This window comes from Anopheles marshallii, chromosome 3, assembly GCF_943734725.1.
Source record: "Anopheles marshallii chromosome 3, idAnoMarsDA_429_01, whole genome shotgun sequence".
Classification (NCBI taxonomy): Eukaryota; Metazoa; Arthropoda; class Insecta; order Diptera; family Culicidae; genus Anopheles; species Anopheles marshallii.
The window spans coordinates 65095756-65116837 of record NC_071327.1 but is presented as its reverse complement, the minus strand read 5'-3'; the positions used below and the strand labels follow the sequence as shown (position 1 = coordinate 65116837).

At 46.2% G+C, this 21082-nt stretch overlaps 6 protein-coding genes across 6 annotated transcripts; 1 reads left to right on the top strand and 5 right to left on the bottom strand.

Annotated features, from left to right (window-relative positions):
* Positions 1-548: 548 nt before the first annotated feature.
* LOC128712109 (zinc finger protein DPF3) lies at positions 549-2141 on the bottom strand. Its single transcript, XM_053807004.1, has one exon. It carries the CDS (start codon positions 2139-2141, stop codon positions 549-551), a length of 1593 nt encoding a protein of 530 aa, XP_053662979.1.
* Positions 2142-2750: 609 nt separating this feature from the next.
* Positions 2751-3559, bottom strand: LOC128713045 (josephin-like protein). Its single transcript, XM_053807908.1, has 5 exons — positions 3496-3559; positions 3348-3426; positions 3199-3291; positions 2956-3136; positions 2751-2876 (listed from the first exon to the last, which is right to left on the bottom strand). Exons 1-5 carry the CDS (start codon positions 3557-3559, stop codon positions 2751-2753), a joined length of 543 nt encoding a protein of 180 aa, XP_053663883.1.
* A 1258-nt stretch (positions 3560-4817) lies between these two features.
* Positions 4818-7182, top strand: LOC128711824 (GTP-binding protein 1). Its single transcript, XM_053806709.1, has 4 exons — positions 4818-5073; positions 5161-5684; positions 5747-6130; positions 6187-7182. Exons 1-4 carry the CDS (start codon positions 4818-4820, stop codon positions 7180-7182), a joined length of 2160 nt encoding a protein of 719 aa, XP_053662684.1.
* A 585-nt stretch (positions 7183-7767) lies between these two features.
* On the bottom strand, positions 7768-8019 carry LOC128714932 (protein NCBP2AS2 homolog). Its single transcript, XM_053809814.1, has one exon. The coding sequence runs from the start codon at positions 8017-8019 to the stop codon at positions 7768-7770; it is 252 nt and encodes an 83-aa protein (XP_053665789.1).
* Positions 8020-8045: 26 nt separating this feature from the next.
* On the bottom strand, positions 8046-8816 carry LOC128714195 (mediator of RNA polymerase II transcription subunit 9). The gene is made up of 4 exons (XM_053809071.1): positions 8774-8816; positions 8645-8705; positions 8288-8351; positions 8046-8210 (listed from the first exon to the last, which is right to left on the bottom strand). Exons 1-4 carry the CDS (start codon positions 8814-8816, stop codon positions 8046-8048), a joined length of 333 nt encoding a protein of 110 aa, XP_053665046.1.
* Positions 8817-15113: 6297 nt separating this feature from the next.
* On the bottom strand, positions 15114-20839 carry LOC128716037 (G-protein coupled receptor dmsr-1-like). Its single transcript, XM_053810961.1, has 3 exons — positions 20688-20839; positions 17956-18881; positions 15114-15325 (listed from the first exon to the last, which is right to left on the bottom strand). Exons 1-3 carry the CDS (start codon positions 20837-20839, stop codon positions 15114-15116), a joined length of 1290 nt encoding a protein of 429 aa, XP_053666936.1.
* Positions 20840-21082: the final 243 nt, after the last annotated feature.

Below are 21082 nucleotides of genomic sequence, written 5' to 3'. Positions count from 1 at the left end.
GCTTAAGTACTGTTCTTAATCGGTAGAGAATAAAGCTAGCAGAAATGCATTACATGGTTTCGAATGGACTAAAACAAAAAACGGAGAACAAAGTTAAATAAAAAAAAAACACATACACACACAAACAGATCTAACTCGTTACACAAAATACAAATCGGTACAAGGGGAGGGAGGGAAAGGGTTTCGTTAAGGGTCGGTTTGTCTAAAATAGAGGTACATATTAAAAATGGCATCCCACCATTCCACGGTTTCCGAGAGTGAGCAATAGTTATCTAGTGAGAGAGTTAATATCGTTTAGCGCGATCCGATCATCGGATGTTCGGTATCGAAGTCATAGTACAATTGCTTGCGTGTGTCCTCGGCACCTAATACTAAATTGTCGTTTTACTGTAGTGTCTATGTAATACCTCGCCATCTGACCTTACTGATTCACGCGAACACGCGCGTGTCCGTTGTCTTGTCGCTTTCCTTCTTGCCGGGGGGGAAAGCTAAATTTAGTGCGCAATTAAAAACAAAACAAACCTGCCCCTTCTCCCTGTGCATCTGGTTTACTTGGGCTTATGGAACTCTTCCTTGCACAGTTTGCAGCTCCAGGAGCCTTCGGGCGGTGAAACAAGCGGTGGCGACAGACAGTACATATGGTAGCCACGGTCACAGTCGTCGCAGAACAGCAGCTGATCGTCGTTGTCCGATGTGCCGCAGATGGTGCAGTACTTGCACTCGATGCACTGCCACCGATACTTCCGCACGGAAATGATCATGTTCGCGGTGAACTGCAAACAGGACGGATGTCCCGAGCGGCCACAGTCCGAACAGGATACCAGCTCTTCCGGCTCGAACGTTTTCTTGTTTTCCCGTGCATCGCCCAGACAGAAATCACAGTAGGGCGAGGGTACGGCACGGCTTTTCTCCACCGTACCACCGCCCGCACCGCCACCACCAATAGCCGGACTACCACCGGGACCAACGCCCGGACCGATCGGAGGACCACCCACGATCGAGGACGCCGGTGCTCCACCGGCCGATGCAGCCGCACCGGTCAGGGCGGCCATCGGTCCACCAGCAGCGTTGTTAGTGCCGAGCCCACCACCGGCATGGTTCGGGGCCGGGCCGGGCCGGTTGTTGCCCAGCTTCGGTTGGCCACCGTCCGTGGGATCGTCGCTACCCTCGACCTTCACTTCCACTTTTACTTTCACCAGTTCCTGCATCGGCAGCTCTTCTGATCCACCTCCTCCAGTGCCTGCTCCGGGTAGGGTCAGTGGGGATGAGCTGTTCGATTGGGGTGTGAGGTTCGGTAGTGTTTGAACACGGTTCTTTTTCGGTGTTTCCACCATATCTTTGAAGCTAGGACCCAACTCGCCCCCAATACCTTGCGATTTTCGTCCTCGGCCCCGGCCGCCACCTCTGCCACCACGGCGATTGTTCGCATCCGACAGCGACGAGCCGCTTGATTTGCTGCGCCCACCGCCGGAGCCACCGCCGCCGCCGCCACCACCACTCCGCGCGCCCTTGCTCTTTTTCTTCCGCTGGCTGAAGCTTTCCTCGTAGTCGCAGTCGGAATCGGGCAGATCGTGATCCTCGAACGATTCCATGTCGTGCATTTCCATCTCGTCGTAATACCAATCCTTGCCCACCTTTTCCGACTCGTGCTCCTTTAGATCGGACGCATCGACCGCACTGGACTGGTCCAGGTTGGAGTTTTCCGAATCGTATGTGCTTCCGCCACCACCGCCACCGCCTCCGCCACGGTCACCGCCAATGCCGCTGCCGGGCAGGATGGAGGGTGGTGGCGCCGGCTGTAGATGTCCGAACGGACGATGCGTGTACGCCGGGAACGGTGGGTGCGGCTTCTGCAGCAAATACTGACGACGGGATTTACGCCAGCGTGCGGCCGGGTAGCTGTACACCTGTCCATTCTTCATGCCCGGAATGCGGTGACGGCTGTGCATAAACAACGCACAGTGATTCTGAGCGACGCCCGTCTGCGGGTCGAGAAACGGCATTCGTAACCTCCGCTCCAGGCATAGCCGGGTGTTGAACGTTTCACTGTTTTCGATAATCTCTTTGTACGTGGAATCGTTGAAGAAATTCTCTATTTTCTCCAGATTATTTACATTCACTATCAGATCGGAGGACGCCATTGTGCGTGCGTCTGTCGAACAGTGGTTCTGCCGTAGGTGCAGGAGAAATCAAATGACAGTTCTTATAATGGCAAAATATGTTTGTAGACGCACCACAGGGTTTGAAGCTGCCCTTGCCACATTTTTGACTTGACACTATGGGCTGAGCGTGGTCATCGAAGGGTTAGAAATTAAAAATTATTATGTTTTTACATTACCGTTGAAATGGTAGTTTAACACGGTTACAAATTTATTTTGTTATTCAGATTTCTCGCTAACATTTAAACAATTTCAAAATTTATTCCTTAATTTATTACAATTTTCATTAACAAAGCTGTTTTTAACTATTAGAGCAACGGAAACAAAATTTTAAGCAAACCACTTTAAATTTACTTTGTCACATTCCATGACGAATTGGAGCACATAGTGCAAGAAATATGTCCAGGGTGACTTCAAACGCTATGGAGGGGGACTACAACAATCTCTTACCACTCGATTATCCGGGCCTTACTTACCCAAGGTGTCGATAGGATATTTCAACCCCACAAGGTTCTTACTGTTTAAATACCACCGGATTGATTGAACAAACGAATGTGTTAACGATATTTAATTCTATTTCCCGTATTTCCTTCACCGTTGTTCGTTGTCTGGCAGAAGCCATTGTTGTGATTTATCCACCTCGCCTGTGCACACCACAAATAATTCTTTATCATTGCTTTGAAGTTGCTCTCGTAGGTACTGTAGCATGCTTGATTCCTGGAACATATGGTCATACAGCAGGGAATTGATTAAAAGTTTGTAAGGCAAAGCTTTTCTGATTCGACACAATACTCACATCTCCTAAACATTGAGGAGCGTCCAGTTTGGAGTCCAGATTCCAGTATTCTTTGTTGATTTGCCGTATGGCAATCCAATGTCTGCGCTGAATCGGTAGCTTTACAAACCCCACCTTGTAATTACTCGGAACGTTCAGTATAAACCCAACTATTTTCGATGTATCGATGCGTGATGGATCTCTGGGGAAAAGTAGTGGCAATTTAGGGTGGTGTTACTACACACTCACAATGCACGCACTTACTTTCGCTTATCGAACCAGATGGCTTCACACTCTTTCATGTGCAAAGCAGCAATGATAACATTCACATCGTAGTTTCCAAGTCCAAGGATGGATCTGCAGAATATGGAAGCGTGAATCGATTTTTTCCATTTATGTATCAGCTATCATACCTGTGAGGATTGATGTACTCGTTTGGAGATAGATTCTGGCAAATTTGGTCCAGTTGTGATTTGCTGAAGGACGATTTGTCTGTAAAGCATGGCAATAGCAGTGGTGTACAAAGCATCGAAAGGAACTGCCTTAATACACTCTTCATACCTTGAAATAAGTTGTTCAGTGCATGCAGGGCGCACAATTCTCGCTGCTGCTTCTCGTGGTACATGCTGCGGGTTGGTAATGTAATCCAAATGCGAAATGAATGAATATGGCTTTTTGTAAGAACGTTGCGTGTTTTGTTTTGAGGACAGGATTGTTGACAACACAATCATCTGTCAAACAAATCGATGCACCAACACGACTACACATTGCACTATGGGTCAATTGGAAACTACACTGATTTCGTATTTTTCGGACGATTTTTTTTCTCGAGATCTAAATGCATAAAACGGTATCAAAGTATGTGAAATGTACGAATTCGATTTCGAACCATATGTTGAGGTTTTTTAGTTCCACCTGTTTAGTAGTTTGATATTAAAATCTGCTCGCGATAGAAGGTTTAGAATCACCATACGTTAGAATGGATTATGCATCGATGAGTACGAATTAGAACCAGACAATTAAAACATTATGGAAATAGGCGCAATGCATGTAAAATGCATTTGCTCTGAATCGTGAGAGGCTTTAACAATTTATTTCGTCAAAAGACAAAGTACCGACATGCCGATTTGTGAAGGACGCAAATGTGAAATCTTGGGGCTACGGACTAACTTTGGCGGGATTTGTAAGCAGATGGCGAGGAAAGGAGAATGAACCGCGCCATTATCCATTTTTGTGAGCATTGCTGCAAATTACAGTCATTTCAAATGTCTCAAACACGTATGAATGACAGCTACACATGACCATAGTGGTCAACCATAGTGCGTTGTCATCATCAATTTTTTGGAATCGACGACGATTGCAAACATTGCCAAATTCCACTTTTTCAACAGGTTTTAAGAAAGTGGCCCCAAAGGGTAAAGTCAGCCATAATTTTCGCCAAAGTCGTCGGTTTCGTGCGATGGTAATAGTTTTCGGCGTGGTACCTCGAATTTAGCACCAGCTCCATTTATAGAATTGGATATGTGACGACACTGAAAGCAAAACAAAACAGCAGCTTCGTTGATTGTTTCCCTTTCGCTCGAATCCACATCGGTTTTTGCCACATCGAAGTTGGAAAAAAGAAGACCCTGTGTTTATCCCCGTCGGGTGGATAAATTATCTGATAATCCCACCTCGGGTTGTTTCTTTTGTTTAAATTATCGGAAATTGTTAAGATAAAACGTGCTGTATCTTGCGTACCTGAGATACTTTCCACGCAGCGAAGCTTATTAGATAAGCTAAATCGCTAAATAGCAGTGCGGGAGGAATGGGTAAATGTGCAATTGCATAGTTATGAACATTTTTGACGCGCGCAAATCGATTACGAAAACACAAAACTAACGATGAAACCCAGCACAACAAAGCAAGCGAATGCGGGAGCGCAAAGCTCGATTGCTGGTGTGAACAAACTGCCCGATGGGTTTGCATCAGCCAATGGCTCCGCTGGCGAGAGGAAATTCGTCGACTATTCAAGCATCCGCGAGAAGACGGTGCTTGTTGGACCGACCGAGGAACAGTTCGATCTGTTGATGAAACGATTAGAAGAACGTATATCTGCTAGCCGTGGTGAGACGGTCTACGAAATTGGGATCGGAGAAGGTAAGTAGCACACACGCACAAACGCCCACACCCAAAGTACAAATAAACAACACGCGTTCACTGATGATCAATGAATATCAAATCTAGATGGCAGTGAGAATGGACTAGAGCAGGATGAGTATGCCGCTTCCCTGGCAACGCTGCAATCGTTGGCAGCGATGCTGGCTGCTGAATGTGTTGAGTTGCGCACCCGCAAGGCAGAGAAAGGTATCACTGGCCAGTATCTGATCCGGCGGAAGGTAGAGGATGATGATTTCACCGAAGTACGGGTAGCGGTCGTTGGAAACGTCGATGCGGGCAAATCCACTCTGCTGGGCGTGTTGACACACGGAGAACTAGACAATGGACGTGGCTTTGCGCGGCAGCGCCTTTTTCGCCATAAGCACGAAATTGAAAGTGGTCGCACCAGTTCCGTTGGGAACGACATACTTGGGTTTGACAGTGTGGGTAATGTGGTTAATAAGCCAGACCATGGCACGCTAGATTGGGTAAAGATATGCGAAAAGTCAGCCAAAGTTATCACTTTCATCGATTTGGCCGGACACGAGCGATACCTGAAGACAACTGTGTTCGGAATGACGGGCCACGCACCGGATTTCGGAATGTTGATGGTATGTCTAAGCGCTAGGGTCTCGATTTGAGCCGGCAATTATTATTACTATTACTGTTGCAGATTGGAGCAAATTCCGGTATCGTGGGTATGACGAAAGAACATCTTGGACTTGCTTTGGCGTTATCAGTGCCGGTGTTTGTAGTCGTCACCAAGATTGACATGTGTCCACCGAATATTCTGCAGGAGAATTTGAAGCTGCTGTACAAAATTCTGAAATCCCAAGGCTGCCGAAAGGTTCCGGTGATGGTGAAAACCAGCGATGATGTCGTGCTTAGCGCTACAAACTTCGTCTCGGAACGGTTATGTCCCATATTTCAGGTGTCGAACGTAACGGGTGAAAATTTGGATTTGTTGAAAATGTTTCTCAACCTGCTGAACGTCCGTACCACGGGAAATGATGCGCTACCGACCGAGTTCCAAATCGACGATACATACGCCGTACCGGTACGTGTCGTGTAGCATTCCCGAAGAATGGACTAATGTCTCTTTCCACTTTCCAGGGCGTTGGAACCGTAGTGTCCGGGATCACTTTGCAAGGTGTCGTACGGTTAAACGATACACTCCTGCTCGGACCAGATCCTTTGGGTGATTTTCAACCGATCGCTATCAAAAGCATCCACCGAAAGCGAATGGTGGTGCGCGAGGTGCGCAGTGGCCAGACGGCAAGCTTTGCGCTGAAAAAAATCAAACGCTCGCAAATCCGCAAAGGCATGGTAATGGTAAGCCCGGTATTAAACCCCCAAGCCTGCTGGGAGTTTGACTGTGAGATATTGGTGCTGCATCATCCGACGACGATTTCGAGCAAGTACGGCCGTTGGTCGGCAATGGTGCACTGCGGCAGCATTAGGCAAACGGCACAAATACTGCAAATGTCCAAGGAATGCCTTCGCACCGGCGATAAAGCGGTGGTACGGTTCCGGTTTATCAAAAACCCGGAGTACATGAAGCCGGGCCAGCGGATGGTGTTCCGCGAGGGTCGCACGAAAGCGGTGGGAAACGTGATTCAACCGCTGTACACACCGGGCAGCATCCAGCAGCGCTCGAAACCGAACAAAATGCAATCAAACCGAGGGTTGACAGCGACGGGAGTCGTGATGCAGAGTGGTTCGGGCTCTGCCTCTGTAAATATGCCCCTTTCGAAGGGTTCCAGTGCAACGGTCGATGGGGCTGGAATTGACATGGACAATGGCACGGCGAACAGTTCGCCGACGCACGATTCAACACCGGTGCTCGACATTGGCACGGACAAGAGAAACCACCGACCATCGGGAGGTGGTAACAAAAAGCGCCTGAACATGGGCGGGATGGCAGCTGCTGGCGCTGGTACATCTGCTGGGTCAAGTTTAGCACCCGGCGGCAGCAGTGGGAAACTGTTACCGTCCGGTGGCACTGCGGCATCACAATCGCCGGTGACTTCGAACGCTTCCACCGGGTCATCGACTTCCGGTGCTTCGGTCGCCGTTGACATGAGTAAGCTATCGATTGCTTCCAACTAAAAGGATAAGGGATTTTATTTGTTGTTGAATTGCGCATCCAAAGTGCAACATTATTGATTTTGTCGGACTCCTCGTTGTGATGAGGTTTTACGTTTGGTTACAAACCAACTTAACAAGAGTGTACAGTTCTCTCTTTTATCACCTGTGTTTGACATCGCGCATCTCTTTTTGGACGCGATGGCCATAATCTGGCAGATTCTGCTACTCAACTACGTAGCATGCAATGGAAGCGTTACGTACACCTCCTGCCAGCAATAAGATTCTTTTTTTTACTTACTTTTTTGACATTTTTCAATTATCTTAAGCATCAATTTGTGTTATTGTTGCGGTGTTGACACCAATCGTGCGAAATACTGAACTCTCAAACAAATGGAAGCGAGATCTGATGACACCATTGTGGAAGGAATGTATCGTGTTACCAAGTTACAAGAGCTAATGGATAATTTTCTTAAATTTTGAAATTCACCACACACACGACACGATAAATTTTCAAACATACAAATAAATTTTAATTACATTGAAGCACGGCACAGTTTAGACAACTTTTTCTTCTCTATTTGTTAAGCAAATTCCGGCTGAACCATGTCACTTCTTCTTGCTCAAATCATTCTTGGCATTTTCGATCTCTTTCTGCACGTTCGACTTGAAGCTCCGTAGCGCTTGCTGCAGACGTTCCGGTGTCATGCCGACTAGTTTCTGCTGTTCGGCAACCGACCGGGTGCGATAGTAAGCGCTCAGCACCATCTGGGCGGCTCTGCGTAGCGGGTACGAGTCAGCCAAACGTTGGATGAGCTGTTCGTTGTTGGCCAAATAGCGAAGGATGATTTGCAGCACCATTCTATTATAGTGTGTGGGGAGCAATGTTAGAACTGGACGTTTTTATACTTTTTGATGAGTTGCTGCTTCAGCGCTAGCTGCTTCCGAAGGCTTTCGAGCCTTCGCAATTGTTCCTCTTTGCTGTACTCGATACCGTGCAGCTTCCGTATGGTTGATCGTGCGGCCTCTAGTGTCCGCTGGAGTTCAAGCACCTGGCAACGAGAATAAAGGACAACCGTAGGATTCGCTCTTTGTGTGTACCGCTGGGGGAATATCTATGCACCCATACCTTCTGACTGCACTCGGCACTCTCCTTTTGTTTCGCGGTGTTATCTATCGGATCCTTTTCGACACTGTACGGCGAGGGAGAAACGTTGCAAACAAAGCACTGATAAGAATGGCGAAATTTCACTTTTCTTTATATAATTGTTTATGTTTTCCTGAGTGACCGGTCAAGCAATTGCGGGACGAAGCAGGGTACAATGGCTGAAGCGCAACGTGGTGCAACATTTTTGTGCAATGTGCCCAATCAGAGTACAATTCCTCCACAACTGATTCGGTGTCTCCCACAGAAACAACGTCGCAGTGTTTGCCGCTTGGAAGAAGTGCAGAAATTGTATAGCTACTGTAGACAGGCAACCATTACCTTCGGATTATGTCGTAGACAACGGGCAGTATCTCGATTTCTACTGGCTGGATTTTGGTTTCTGCAAGTGAGCAAAGGGGTACAGTTGATGTATTTTCTGCTTTTCAGCATAGTAGTGATGGTACTAACCTGGAATGTTGGTGATTTGCGGCTTCGTTTCGACGGCATCCATCGTTTTGTTTGGCCACTGAATGTTTTGACTTTTTGTGATGACAGGCGTGAAAACAGGGCTGTTGAAGTTGTGTTGCACATTTTGGACGGCGAAAGGAAATTCCACTGTTCATCGTGGCTATTTTTTACGCCCATAGTTCAAACGTAAACAAATGAAAGAGTGAAAGAGAATGTTAGAAGGAGGGAAAGAGATTGTCACACATGTGCCAGTGGTGCTGTTTAAAGGTAGCCACGGGTCGCTTTTGCAGCTGCGATGAATTTTGTTCGAATCTGTCGATTTTTTAAAAACATCGATTAACGGACAATTTGAAGAAAAAACATAGAATGGCGGTTCTTCCGCTGGAAGCTGCTCCACGTGGTGTTGGCCAAAAGTAGTGTAGTTTTCGATTTCGATACAACTATTTAACTTCCACTGATTAGAGGCAATTTCCTTAATATTGCATATGTTTGCGTTTTGTATGTTCCGCACCTTGCAGTGATTCCTTCGATTCCTGGCGATTCTTATGCTCTTGTTTCGCACATTCCTTACCTTGTCCTTGGAGGGAGGTCACATTTTGACGGAATTTTACTTAACTTCTATAGTTACCTTGGAATTTATCCTGTGAGTTATTTGCGACTTGAGGGTTTTAATTTAGTTACGCATGATAATGGATGAGTCCAACCAGATACCTAATTAACAAGTGCAAATTTTGTTATAGCGGTGAAAATCTGTTGGGAATTTATGCGACTTCGACAGAATACAATGCAAAAACACACGTAAATGTTCGTTCAATTGACGAAAGCATTGGTTTCGATATTGTATTCGGAGCTGCTTGAGTTCATAAAAACGTGGTTTATTCAGCAAGCAAAACAATTCGCCTGTACCTCTAGTCAACGAACGGTCTGAACATCAAAAGAGCCAAATCATGACGGTGATTCCACTCCATTTGTACCGCAATGAACGGACAGTAAGTGGATGCAAATTCGAGAAACTTGCTATAGACGTTATAGAAGCCAATTCTTGGAAGGTTTTATAAAGAACGCGCACCATTTGCCAATGGGATATTTAATGAAAAATAACGATTTCTTTTTATTAAAAATAATCAAAGAAGTATTCGTGGCCGGTTTTAGTGACGTCTATAAATATAATGTGCTTTGTTTTAAATTAAAGCTCACGGTTATCGAAGGAATGTTGCAGTAGACATTTAAAGAAAGTGTTGATAAAATTAGATAAATTTATTCCATTTAGCCATTTTGCTCTTTGTTCTTTCAGCTGAAAAAAGGAACTGTAACGCCTCAATTACACAGCTTTACAATGTTCGCATCTAACAGTATTATGGAAGACCTCTATAGAGGTTCAAACAAATCAACCGCTCTTCAAGTGTCGGAGCAGGAACACACTCAGACTAGCTACACTAGCTCAATGTAACGTACAAGAACACGGTGCAAGCGCTGCTCTTACTGCTGTAAGAGCATTGTGGGCAAATTGAATGGAAATAATACTAATTAAACGATACGCTTCGAGTGCGGTCGTACATTGAGTATGTGTCGATGCCGTTACTCTTGGGCAAAGATGCGAATTCAAGCGAACTCGGACTCGATGCGCAAGAATAGCCGCTGAATGAATGGTTCCCAGCTCCACCACCGACCGACCGACCAGTCGAAACGCGAAGCGAATGTCCGGTGTGAAACCCCGGACCCGGACGATGAGTTGACGAACAACTTTGCTCACTAATGTGCTGTCATCGTTCCAGTGTGCTTAAGCATTCGAGAGCGTTTGGGCACACTTTGGAGGGGGTCGTTCCTGGAGGCGATAAAAGAAATGTGCCTTTCATCGCGTAGTATCAATGCTATCGTCGCGTCATTACGATTCTTACTTTATTTTCTACCGAAAAAAAAGATTTATGCCCACTGCCCAGCCCAACCGATGGCCACGATCAGATCACTTAGGCTTGGTTGCCACTGCTGCCTTTAAAAAAGTTTGATTAACAGAGAACTTCTTCTGCAATGTATCTTGGGCTTCCTCTTGGGGCCATTCTTTTCCGTTTCCCCGTCACCCGAAGGGACGAATTCACGAGGCGCCAGGAAGGTTAAATGACCCATCTTTGTAAGCGCGGCCCAACTTCAATTGCAAACAATTTATTCGGAAATGGGTCGATGGCGGCTTAATGACAAAAAAAAGGGCGGATTCTCAACAGATGACCAATCGTTTGATGGGTTTGTGGGAAGGTGAGCCACCACGTCCCACTCGGGAATGGAAATTGTTTCTTTCTTATCGTTTTTTTGTTGTTGCTTTGTTAGCGCCAGACCTGCGTTTTTTTTTTTGAATTTCTTTTTTAAAACTAAGATTGGGGCGGTATGGCTCACCAAACCAGGTCCACCTTGTAACATGGGGCATGGGAGTTTAGCATAAATTCCAACGGTCCAGCCAGCCTGTCGTTAATTACAGGCACCTAACGAGTCGGTACCGAGCATTAAAAGTAAGGTTAATTGGATGGGCTGGCGGCGGAATTGAATTGAATTTTGCCTTTGCCGTGCCCTGGCCGCTTTAAAGTAGCAGGAACGGCCAACGGAAACTGTGCGCAGATCAAGTATGCTAATGTCCACCATGGCCGCGGGGGGTCGTTTCATGCGATTTCCTTATGAATGTAAATTTAATTGCTCGGAACTGGGGAAGGATCTTGGGAACGGGACCAAATCTCGCCAGTGACGTTGAGCTTTATTATGCGTCGGCTAACAGAGGATGACGTTTCGCAGCCTCCGAGATGAAGGGAACACTCAGAATTGCAGCACGGGATAAGCTTTGCCGAAGGGACAAAGCAATATAAATGTAAATAACGTCGCTGATCGACTGATGGGTGCCGTCGGCAGAAGGTAAAGCAAGGCGGCTGAGGGGGAATTTGACAGGGTGCGGAGTGCAAGTACACATCATGGCGATGGGCACGGGATGGGTCCACATTACCAAACAATGTGTTTATTACGCCTGGGAAATAATGTACATTGGCGTAGAGAAGACTGGTTTTTTTTTTGTGCTGTTGTTATGCTTCGATTCTCGAATCTCATTTCCCCGTACGCCGATGACAGCGAAGCGCAAGGACGAGTGTGACACGTGTATGGCATCTTGTCAAATTATGCCATATTAAGCCGAACGGTGTAATCACATGATTGCTTGGATTCTTGTGTAACGCAACGTGATAATTGCGCCGTTCGTGGAACACCGTGCGTAACAGGCATCATTAGGCATTTTGGCTCGGGAAAGGCGAAGCGGAATTTGACTGCGGTTCGCGCGGCATTCTGAGAAAGCTACGTGTTCGGCGTGTTGAGAAAAGATCCTAATCTCGTTGCAAAGCGAAGAAAAAACCACGTTCGAAATGCTGCTTAAGGTAATTCGGAACGTAAACAAGTGTAGACTTTTGCTGAGAAACAGAAATTGGCCACAAGTCTGGCACACAATTTCTCGCAAAAAAAGCGTTTATTTTTCGTGGAAATGTTTTGCTATCGTTTGCTTGTATATTTGTGTTTATTAATTTAAGCTAAAAGCATGTTTTTGAGCAACGATGGGAAATATTTCAGAATTGATACATCTTTGCCCAACGCTGCAGGGTGTTCAATAAGTTCGGATACACTTGCAAAATATGATTGGAAAAAAATAAGGATTTTTTGTATTCTCTTGTTTTTTGCTATTCAAGTCTATGCTTGAATCTCCGTAATCACAACGGATGGAAAATATAGAAGTTAACTTCGGAGTCCACTCCGCATTAATCTGCCGTGAGCTTCGGAGTCGACTCCGGAATATTCCGAAACTTCGGATTCAACTTCGGAATTTATCTGTTAGAGGTTTCAGAAACTGACCTTAGAGGTTTCGGAGAGTCAAAAAAGTTCCCTCGGCTATTTGCATAACATAGCAACAATAGCAGAACAGAATATGGACATGGGGCAAGGGTAATGGGGCAAATCGATTCAAATTTGCATTCTAACTTATTAAACGCCCTGTATAACTTACCAAGTAAACAGGGATCTTCTACTGCTTATGACTTTATTTGACATCCGAAAGTCATCCGAACGTCATTTCGTAGTTAATCATGTTTAGTTTGCTAGTTTAAGTTCTTGAGAATGGTGCAACATCCATACTTCGTTCGGATTGAAGTCTATTACGCCCATTTTTTCGTAGTGAATGATTGATTCGGATTGTCCGGTGTCATTCCAATGACACGACTTGTCCATCGAAGTTTGACGAGTCGGATGCACCGCACGATATTGAGGTCATGACACAACTCAATTATCTCGAAATACACTGTCAATCAGAGGATGACGTAAGATTGAGATTGAGTTAGTGAAATAAGTGATGCAACCCGTAGTGGTGAGCTTCGGAGCTTTATGAGTGCGTTTCTCATTACAACTAAAATGGTTCTGTTATGAAATTATTAGAAATGATCGTGACAACCCCAATTTGCTGGATGATTGGAGATCTTTTATCGATTTAGTACACACTTGTGGCGCAGTCATTAAAATTAATGGTGACACTCATATTCATTCCCCATTCACCATGGTTTTATTGGCATTGGAACTCTTTTATATTCTGAAGCTGAAAAGTTGAACAATAAAACGCAACTGCAACTCGAAACCGACCGATCAGGTGCCAACCAAGCTACCCAATCGCAGCTCGCAAAGCGTACCAATCGGGATCAATTGCGCACAATGATAAAGTTTTCTGCTGACGGAAAACCCGGAACGGAGACAAACAATACTTGACCTCGCGCTGGGAATGCTGTCGAGTGTTTTACTGGCCGTTTACGGCATGCTTTTATTTTGCTACGGCACGGTTTCCGAAAGTTTTCTCGATCCGAGTGAATTTATCCATGCATACGATGGTGAATATTGAATTGCCATATTTTATGGATGCGCTTCCGAAGTGTTGTTGAGATAGTAGTTTAGTGGGGGCGGGAGAAGAAGAAAGAAAAAAAAACCCACGGTGTGGTATTATTTTATTACTCCCCCCCCCCCACCCTCTTCCTCCACCCGGCAAAATACGATTATCTTGGGCGAAGTTTGGCTCGTTGACGTTCTGTAGGTGGAATAGTTTATTCCACGCCACTAATGATGCCGAGTTCGGTGCAAAATTAATAAAATACTTGTCCCGGCGTTGGAATGCTGTCAGCCACTGCTTGGATGGAAAATCGAAATAAAGAAGTTCCGGTCATAGTTTCAAAGGCCTTTATTTATTAACGCAACGGTAAGGTTAAATCTCTTGACAGATATATACGTAAACATAAAAAATATATTACACGTAGTTCAACTCTACTTAACAATAGATTTTTTTGTTGTTTCTGCTAAATCGCTACCACCGGTGCGCCTCGTGCTTTGCCCCTTTTCCAATGCTTGCTTAGTCGGTAAACTAATACGATGAAACGCCATTTACAGCCGCCATTGCGCTGCTCTTTGGCAGACAGAATTGGGTTTTGTACAACATTTGCTTATTTAGAATTTAACGAATGACACGTATCACTGCTCGTGCGGTCCCGGTCCAGTATGCGGTGAACGAGCTCACTGTACCTACAAACAAAACAGCAAAGCCCTGCTGAAATAAGCCCGACTCGGGAGCGCTTTTCTTTCCTGCGAATCCCGACTTTACCGATCACTTTTGTTGTCTCTCTGGTTTTGTTTTTGTTTAATGGTTGATGCTACTGCTAGAATCTCCATCCTTACATTTATAACGCTACATCTACGATAGTTTAGTTTGCCCTGGGTGCGTTACGCAAGTGTAACGCAGCGTAACGCTTCGCGCTAGGTTTAAATATTCAATACTGCGAGCGCGCGCCAGGTAAGCGGTAGTAACGAAAGCGAAAACAAAGCTTTTTAGCTTTTGCCGTTCTGTTTATTATAAAATCCATTCCATTTCGCTGGTTCGATTTCATTTTGTGCCCGGTGTGTGCGTGTGTAGTGTCCATTATCGGCTAATAGTAATGGGGGGCTAATCGCCAAATCGGTAGTGTGTGTGCGTGTGTGTAGTGAAAGCGATCTTCCCGGGGCGCCACGGGACTGTCCGCCGCCCGGTTAAGTAATTAGACGCCCGGGCAAGTTGGGGCAAAAGTTTGCTCCCACCAAACCCCCCTCCCGGGCAAAGTGTGTCAGCTTAGTGGGTCGACCAGAACGGCCAACCGGTGAAAGGGTACGGCAGGCTGTAGTTGGGACGTCGCTAGAGCATCGCACAGTCGTCACGGCTCGATGTTTGCCGGTTGCTAATTAAAACTCCCGCCAGTGCGGTCGCAAACTGCCCGAAGCAACCGTGGCAATGACTGTTAGGACGTCCCGGCGTGCGCTATATCTGCGTAATCTGCGTCGTCGCACCGTCCTGGTGGTGGCCACGGCCCCCCTGCTCGTCCTCGCCCTCCTGCGGCACCGCCATCCACCGGTCGAGGATGCGCGGCCGGAACAGATCGTTGAAGGTGCTGCGGAACTGGCGGCTCATCGAACAGTAGAGGATGAAGTTAATCGCCGAGTTGACCAACGCCAGCACGTCCATCACATCACCTGGAACGAGATTGGGACACAATTGTTACACACTTGATCGGCCACCCGAAGGGCAATTTGGAGGTAAATTAGGGGGGATGCTTTTAAGCTAATGAGCGTTGCAAATGGGTTCCCAATCCCGTGGAACCAATTATCATTACATCTTGTGCACCTGGGGCCATTTTTTTTTCATTGTGCGGGATTAGCTGGCGATGGAGGAACTTTCGATTGGGGCATCGGGAATTATGGAAAAATGAAGATATTATTCAAAGGCATAATTGAGATTATTTGAAACAATGGTACCCTCAGTATCTTCGAGGAAGTTCGGTAGAGTACTTAACATAACTGTAGTGACACAAGCCATAACAGACGAGCTTATATATTCACCCATGAAGTGAATTGAAAAAAGTTTCGTTAAGTATTATGCATTATTCTTCAGTGTTTAGTATGTTTTATAGCATATTTTATAGCTCTAGTAACAAGTTTGTAATGCCATTAGTTGTATGTAATGGTCCTCGAAGCCATAACGGTTGTGGTGCTTCAGGATGTAACCAATTTGTTTATTGGGTAGATTGAGCTTAAAGCTTAAAAGCAGTTGGTTTTTGTGTCCATCTTTATTTAAAAATGATGTAGTAAATAATGTTTTTTTTCTGCAATCCAAGGTTTTTTAAAAGTATTAATCAAAAATTATTTAATAATTTTATAGAATAAAACGTGGAGCTTGGGCGCAAGCTTTTGTGTTACGAGCTTTTTCGGCCAAAAACCCATATTTTCTTTTCAAAACCTTATCATTTTTTATGCTATAATGCAACAAAAAAATCCTACGTACGATAGGAAATATGTTTAAAATTGCGAACAAAATATTGACTTTATCTTGGCGTTGACGATGCAATTTCTATAATGTCTGTCGATTGACCGATTACCGGCAGAAGTACACCACCCTTATAGGAGTTACTCAACAATGACCAAATGCTTCATATTTGCAGCCGCAGAACAGCGAAACAAACAAATTTGCTCTATTTTTTACATACGTTTGAGGTTGTTTTTAAAGAAAATTCCAAAAATTGTCTTTATTCTCATTCTCCGTACATCCTTATAAAAAGGTGTCTCTATAATTATGTCACGCACTGTATTAGATTCCCAATACTACACCTAGATCTGGGCAGGTTTTGTTGTGTTATTCCAGCGTTTTGCGATTTATATGAGGTGAATCTTTCACTATGGATCGTTTTACATGGGTTTGCGGGTGCTTTATCATTACATTCAAGGTCCCACCAGCGCTACGCATCAACTCTTCACTCCACAGTGATTAATCCACAAAACCGGCAATGAGCAAGCGTCGGTGTAAGTTGAAACCTATCGGGATGGGTATTGCTACCTCTTGCCGATATAATTTGTCATCCATCATCACCTCGTTCACCACGAAATTGTGTAAACGGAAGTAAAACTTCTCGGTAAATATTTCCTTTAGCTACCTTTAACCTTTAACTACCTTTAACGAACGCAGGGTTTCAAGCGCTACGGCAACGAACAAAAAAAAAACCCCCCCGACGCAGACGTTATGATGCCCGCATGATGGTTGAAATTCGGGTCTGGAATGTTAAACGGTTCGAACCTTAAACATCCGTCGATGCGCTTCGATCCGTTTCCGCTGCGTTTGTTTACGTAAATACGATACGATACGCTCGCGGTACGCCAGCTTGTATTTATGCATAAATCTTGCGCCAATCATTCACCTCGCACATGAAAGTCCAATTGGTTGGCTTAGCTGACGCCACTTCCACTGGGTGTGCCGGTGCACAACGGCAGTAACTCAAAAAATGCGAAAAAAAAAACACAATGATCAATTCCTAATCGGTTGTTGCGCCTTTTCGCCGGAGTCGGAGTGGTCGTGCGGTAACACAAAACTAATTGCCCAATATATCAAGCGTAAAGCGTTTGTTGATTTGCAAACGAGTGTAACACGACGGTACCAAACAAAAGGCGTAATGGTGGGAGGGAAAAACTGCCCCCATTCCCTCGGTAGCACATATCACACAGCAAAGTGCTTCCGAACTTGGGATGCTTTTTCTCAGTTGGGGCCAGAGTGCGAGAGGGCGAGAGACAGAGTCGGGGGGTTTTTTTCGGGATGGTCCATGTTTAGATCCACGGCTCTAATAAACGGCTGCAGCCTAATGGAGCACCCGGTTGACAAATGGCCGAGGTCGTTTGGGTCGCTCTGTCTCCCCCCATTTGCTTTGCGCAAAGTTGTCAAACACCATTGAAAGCCCCTTTTTTTCATGCCGACAGCGTCCCGGGGCGCATTCGTGTTCGTCGTCTGACAAATAGTACGTCGTTGGCCGCGTTTCCCCCCCCGCGCCCGCAATACGGGCGCTAGCAATTTTTCACCTCGTTCTGCAATTGACGTGTAAAAGTGTCCCCAGGGCACGTATGGCCGTAAGGTGCACTCGGGCCCATGCCGACGATTCCGGATACGTCTCGTGTGCGTACATCGTTAGCGTGGCAATCTTTCGCCACTTCGTGGAACGCGAGGGCAAAAGGGGCAATCTGAGATATTGTTCGGCGGTGCATTCACCGGCGCCGGGGCGCAAGCGAATGGACATGAATTCTTTATTCACTTGTTCATGCTGCCGTCACGAGGGTGAACTCACCGAGTTTGAGGTAGCAGTTGAAGAAAAAGTCCTTTTTTAGTACCGCGCTCAGCAAGCCGAGTATGCCCTGGGGGAACTCGGTGATGAGGAACAGCAACAGCACCGCCAGCAGCATGCGCGTGGTCCGATCCGTCTGCTTCTCCTTGTCGGTTTGCTTGCCACCTTTCGCGTCCACCACGCGACCGTCCACGATCTGCTTGAGCCCGGTGGCCGTACCCGTCAGCTGGCTGCGGCGCTGTTTCGCCTCCAGCAGCGCACCGATCAACCGCAGGCTGAGGATCGTCAGGGCGATGCAGGGGATCAGCTTGAACACGACGCTGTAGATCCAGAAGTTGACGTTCAGCAGGGCCGGATTGTCGCGCACCAGCTGTGACGTACCGAGCCGGTACAGCGTCACATTCCGGCCCTGCGTCGCATTGCCGGCCGCGTCCACCGACAGCGCGTTACCATCGCACCCGAGCAACTCCACGTTGGACTGGATGCTGAAGGAGAGGTAGATCGGCACGGCCAGAAATGGACAGACGAGGTACGAGCTGAAGATGGCGGCGAGCGTTTTCGACATGTCGCACCACTGCCGGTTCCGCTGCGGATAGGCGACGGCAATGTAGCGCCAGATGGCCAACGTCACCGTAAGCCAGATCGAGATCGTGTGACAGATCTGGGCGAAGATGGAGTGAAACATAATGTACCACGCCCAGCCGTACGTGAGCCGCTCCTCGCGCGACAGGCGCAGGTACGGGATGGAGTTGATGGCGTACGGCATGTAGTCGAGCATGACCAGCAGGTCGGCGATCGCGAGCCCGGTCAGGATCGCGTTCGTCGGTGAACGCATCTCACGCCGCGTCAGCACCACTATGTTGAGCGTGTTGGCGATACTGCCAAAGATGCACACCAGCAGGCAGACGATCCCGTGCGCTTTGGCGTAACTGGAACGAGTGAGACGGTGATGCGATTAACACGGTGATCACACATTGTATTTATTAGCGTATCTTCATCTTAATATTGTCTCACAAAACCCCCAATCCCCGGTGCGTATTACCACGGAAGAGAACCAGTTTTACCACGCTAAAATGTTTATTGTTGCAGGAAATGGATGTGTGTTTACTTTTCGCAGTTGAGTTCTTGCGTCCTCCACAAAGCTGTTATTAGAAAGCATATCCGCCAAAAAGGCGAAACGAATGTTTGGTTTGCCATGTTGACATGTTTACGCTACACTGACACCTGACTGCAGCAAACTAACCGAGGCTCATTTCCGAAGAGTTTGCCGTGGTGATGCATTCGAAATGAATCCCATACGTGCCGGTAGCATTGGCTTGCAACTGCTGGAATTGGTAAACATGTCATCGTTTCTCGTCCTTGATGAATGGACGCGCATCGTAGTGTGCTGGGTAAAACTTTGTACGCCAGCCAACGGTGCTAAGATGAGTTTAGTCTCATCCCCATGGTGATTGCTTTGATGTAGAAATTGGGCATTTCTATTTGTAGTATGGAAAAGTTTTGAATACGTTATGAAAAGTGTGTCTATTCCAGAGCAGATTTAGACAACTCACCAATAGAAAGCGATGCCAGTGTGTTAATTGGATGGAAGCTAGTTCAAATAATTGATTTGAGGTATCTAAACTTCAACCACGGCTGCTGTCATTACACGTGCCGTTTGCAGAAAATTTATTGCAGAATACAAAACGTCTCGGTGCATTCGGTTAATTTGCTGCTGGGGAAATTCATCCCATTAAGAAAGAAGCGTACCCGCCGGTGTGGAAGCAAACATTCCACCAAATTGTGTGTCGTTAGCAAATGACGTGAAGCGGTGAAGCAGTAACAAATTTGTCTGTTACCTCGTCGCCAACAGCTTTGTTGTTCGCGTTTTCTTTTTTATGCGTTTGAAGTACAGCATTATTGATTTTGTCTGCTACACGGCTTCTGAACATTGGCAGTTATGGTGTTGCTGCTTTCACACGGAATAACGACCGATAATTGGTATTCGTTATGATTGAATTAAAATTAGGATTGTTATTTGCTTTTCATTGGCACGTGGCCTTCCCTAATGTTTATTAATTTGAAAGATTATTTTAAGAAAGATTTCAGGTGTGAAACGTTTATTTTAAGTTAAAAATTTCACAAATTGAGAAGCATGGCCAGAAAAAAATATATTTCAAGCAGCAAATATTTCATTACGCAATAATAACGCATAAAATTTCAACAACAATACGATTCGGATGAAAATAATGAACAATGGGAAATAATTCAAATAATCGCATGGAGACGCCTGGTCATTCGTTGCGCATGGAGACGCCCGGTCTTTCATTACGCATGGAGACGCCTGGTCTTTCACGGAAAGCACCGGTATCGAACGTCGAAACGTATCTCATCAATATGAAATATGGCATCCGTGTTTCCCACGGATAAATAGCGATGACAACATCTGCACCAACGATGGGCACAGGTACGCAAGCCCATGTCACCGGGTAATCTCCCCGTGCACAATAATCGCCACGGCAGAATCACTAAATGAGCCATCAGCGTTTTAATACGACCGATCAATAGAGTGCATCGCTTTCGGGGAGCAATAAATCATCCAGCGGTAAGCCGAGATTGAAGCAGAGATTGAAGCAAGCTAATAGAAATAAATGGAATAACTGTCGGTCGTCTCGTCTCCGGATGTGTGTTGGTGTGTTGCCGATCCCTTCAGCAACGGGCCGGCTGTTTTATGCTGCCCACCACGAGTGCCTTACCTGGTGTGGAAATCATCCAGTGCTTTGCCACAGTACAGCAGGTGTATGGTGGCTGTGGTCGAGATGTTGCTTCCGTCCCCATCGCCGCTAGCCACACCGGTCGGCCCATCGGTGACATTTATTACAAATTCTCCCAATTCCGTCGAGCTCATTGTTGTGCTGTGATTAATAATACGCTTGGGTTAGACACACACACACACGCGCGACTTAGTGCTGCTTTCACACAAACACACATACGCACACAGGGCGTACTTTCACTTTCGTTCACGGTAGCATTTTGCGTTCGCTGGCACTGGATGATGGTCACCACTCCGGCACTAACGATGCCTTATGTTTTCTTGGGTGTTTTGGGGTCTTTTTCGTAGTATAAAATTTGTTTCGCACGCTTTACGACT

Bases quoted from the DNA above. Each gene is read 5' to 3' on its own strand.
- LOC128712109 (XM_053807004.1), bottom strand. From the start codon at position 2,141: ATGGCGTCCTCCGATCTGATAGTGAATGTAAATAATCTGGAGAAAATA.
- LOC128713045 (XM_053807908.1), bottom strand. From the start codon at position 3,559: ATGTACCACGAGAAGCAGCAGCGAGAATTGTGCGCCCTGCATGCACTG. The intron at 3,292-3,347 runs GTATGATAGCTG...CATATTCTGCAG, and splicing joins GAGTACATCAATCCTCACAG to ATCCATCCTTGGACTTGGAA. The intron at 2,877-2,955 runs GTGAGTATTGTG...CATATGTTCCAG, and splicing joins CTCCTCAATGTTTAGGAGAT to GAATCAAGCATGCTACAGTA.
- LOC128711824 (XM_053806709.1), top strand. From the start codon at position 4,818: ATGAAACCCAGCACAACAAAGCAAGCGAATGCGGGAGCGCAAAGCTCG. The intron at 5,074-5,160 runs GTAAGTAGCACA...TATCAAATCTAG, and splicing joins CGAAATTGGGATCGGAGAAG to ATGGCAGTGAGAATGGACTA. The intron at 6,131-6,186 runs GTACGTGTCGTG...TCCACTTTCCAG, and splicing joins ACGATACATACGCCGTACCG to GGCGTTGGAACCGTAGTGTC.
- LOC128714932 (XM_053809814.1), bottom strand. From the start codon at position 8,019: ATGGTGCTGCAAATCATCCTTCGCTATTTGGCCAACAACGAACAGCTC.
- LOC128714195 (XM_053809071.1), bottom strand. From the start codon at position 8,816: ATGGATGCCGTCGAAACGAAGCCGCAAATCACCAACATTCCAG. The intron at 8,352-8,644 runs GTAATGGTTGCC...CTCGCCGTACAG, and splicing joins GTCTACGACATAATCCGAAG to TGTCGAAAAGGATCCGATAG. The intron at 8,211-8,287 runs GTATGGGTGCAT...TCTCGTTGCCAG, and splicing joins GTGCCGAGTGCAGTCAGAAG to GTGCTTGAACTCCAGCGGAC.
- LOC128716037 (XM_053810961.1), bottom strand. From the start codon at position 20,839: ATGAGCTCGACGGAATTGGGAGAATTTGTAATAAATGTCACCGATGGG. The intron at 18,882-20,687 runs GTAAGGCACTCG...CACTCGTTCCAG, and splicing joins CTGGATGATTTCCACACCAG to TTACGCCAAAGCGCACGGGA. The intron at 15,326-17,955 runs GTGAGTTCACCC...ATCTCGTTCCAG, and splicing joins CAACTGCTACCTCAAACTCG to GTGATGTGATGGACGTGCTG.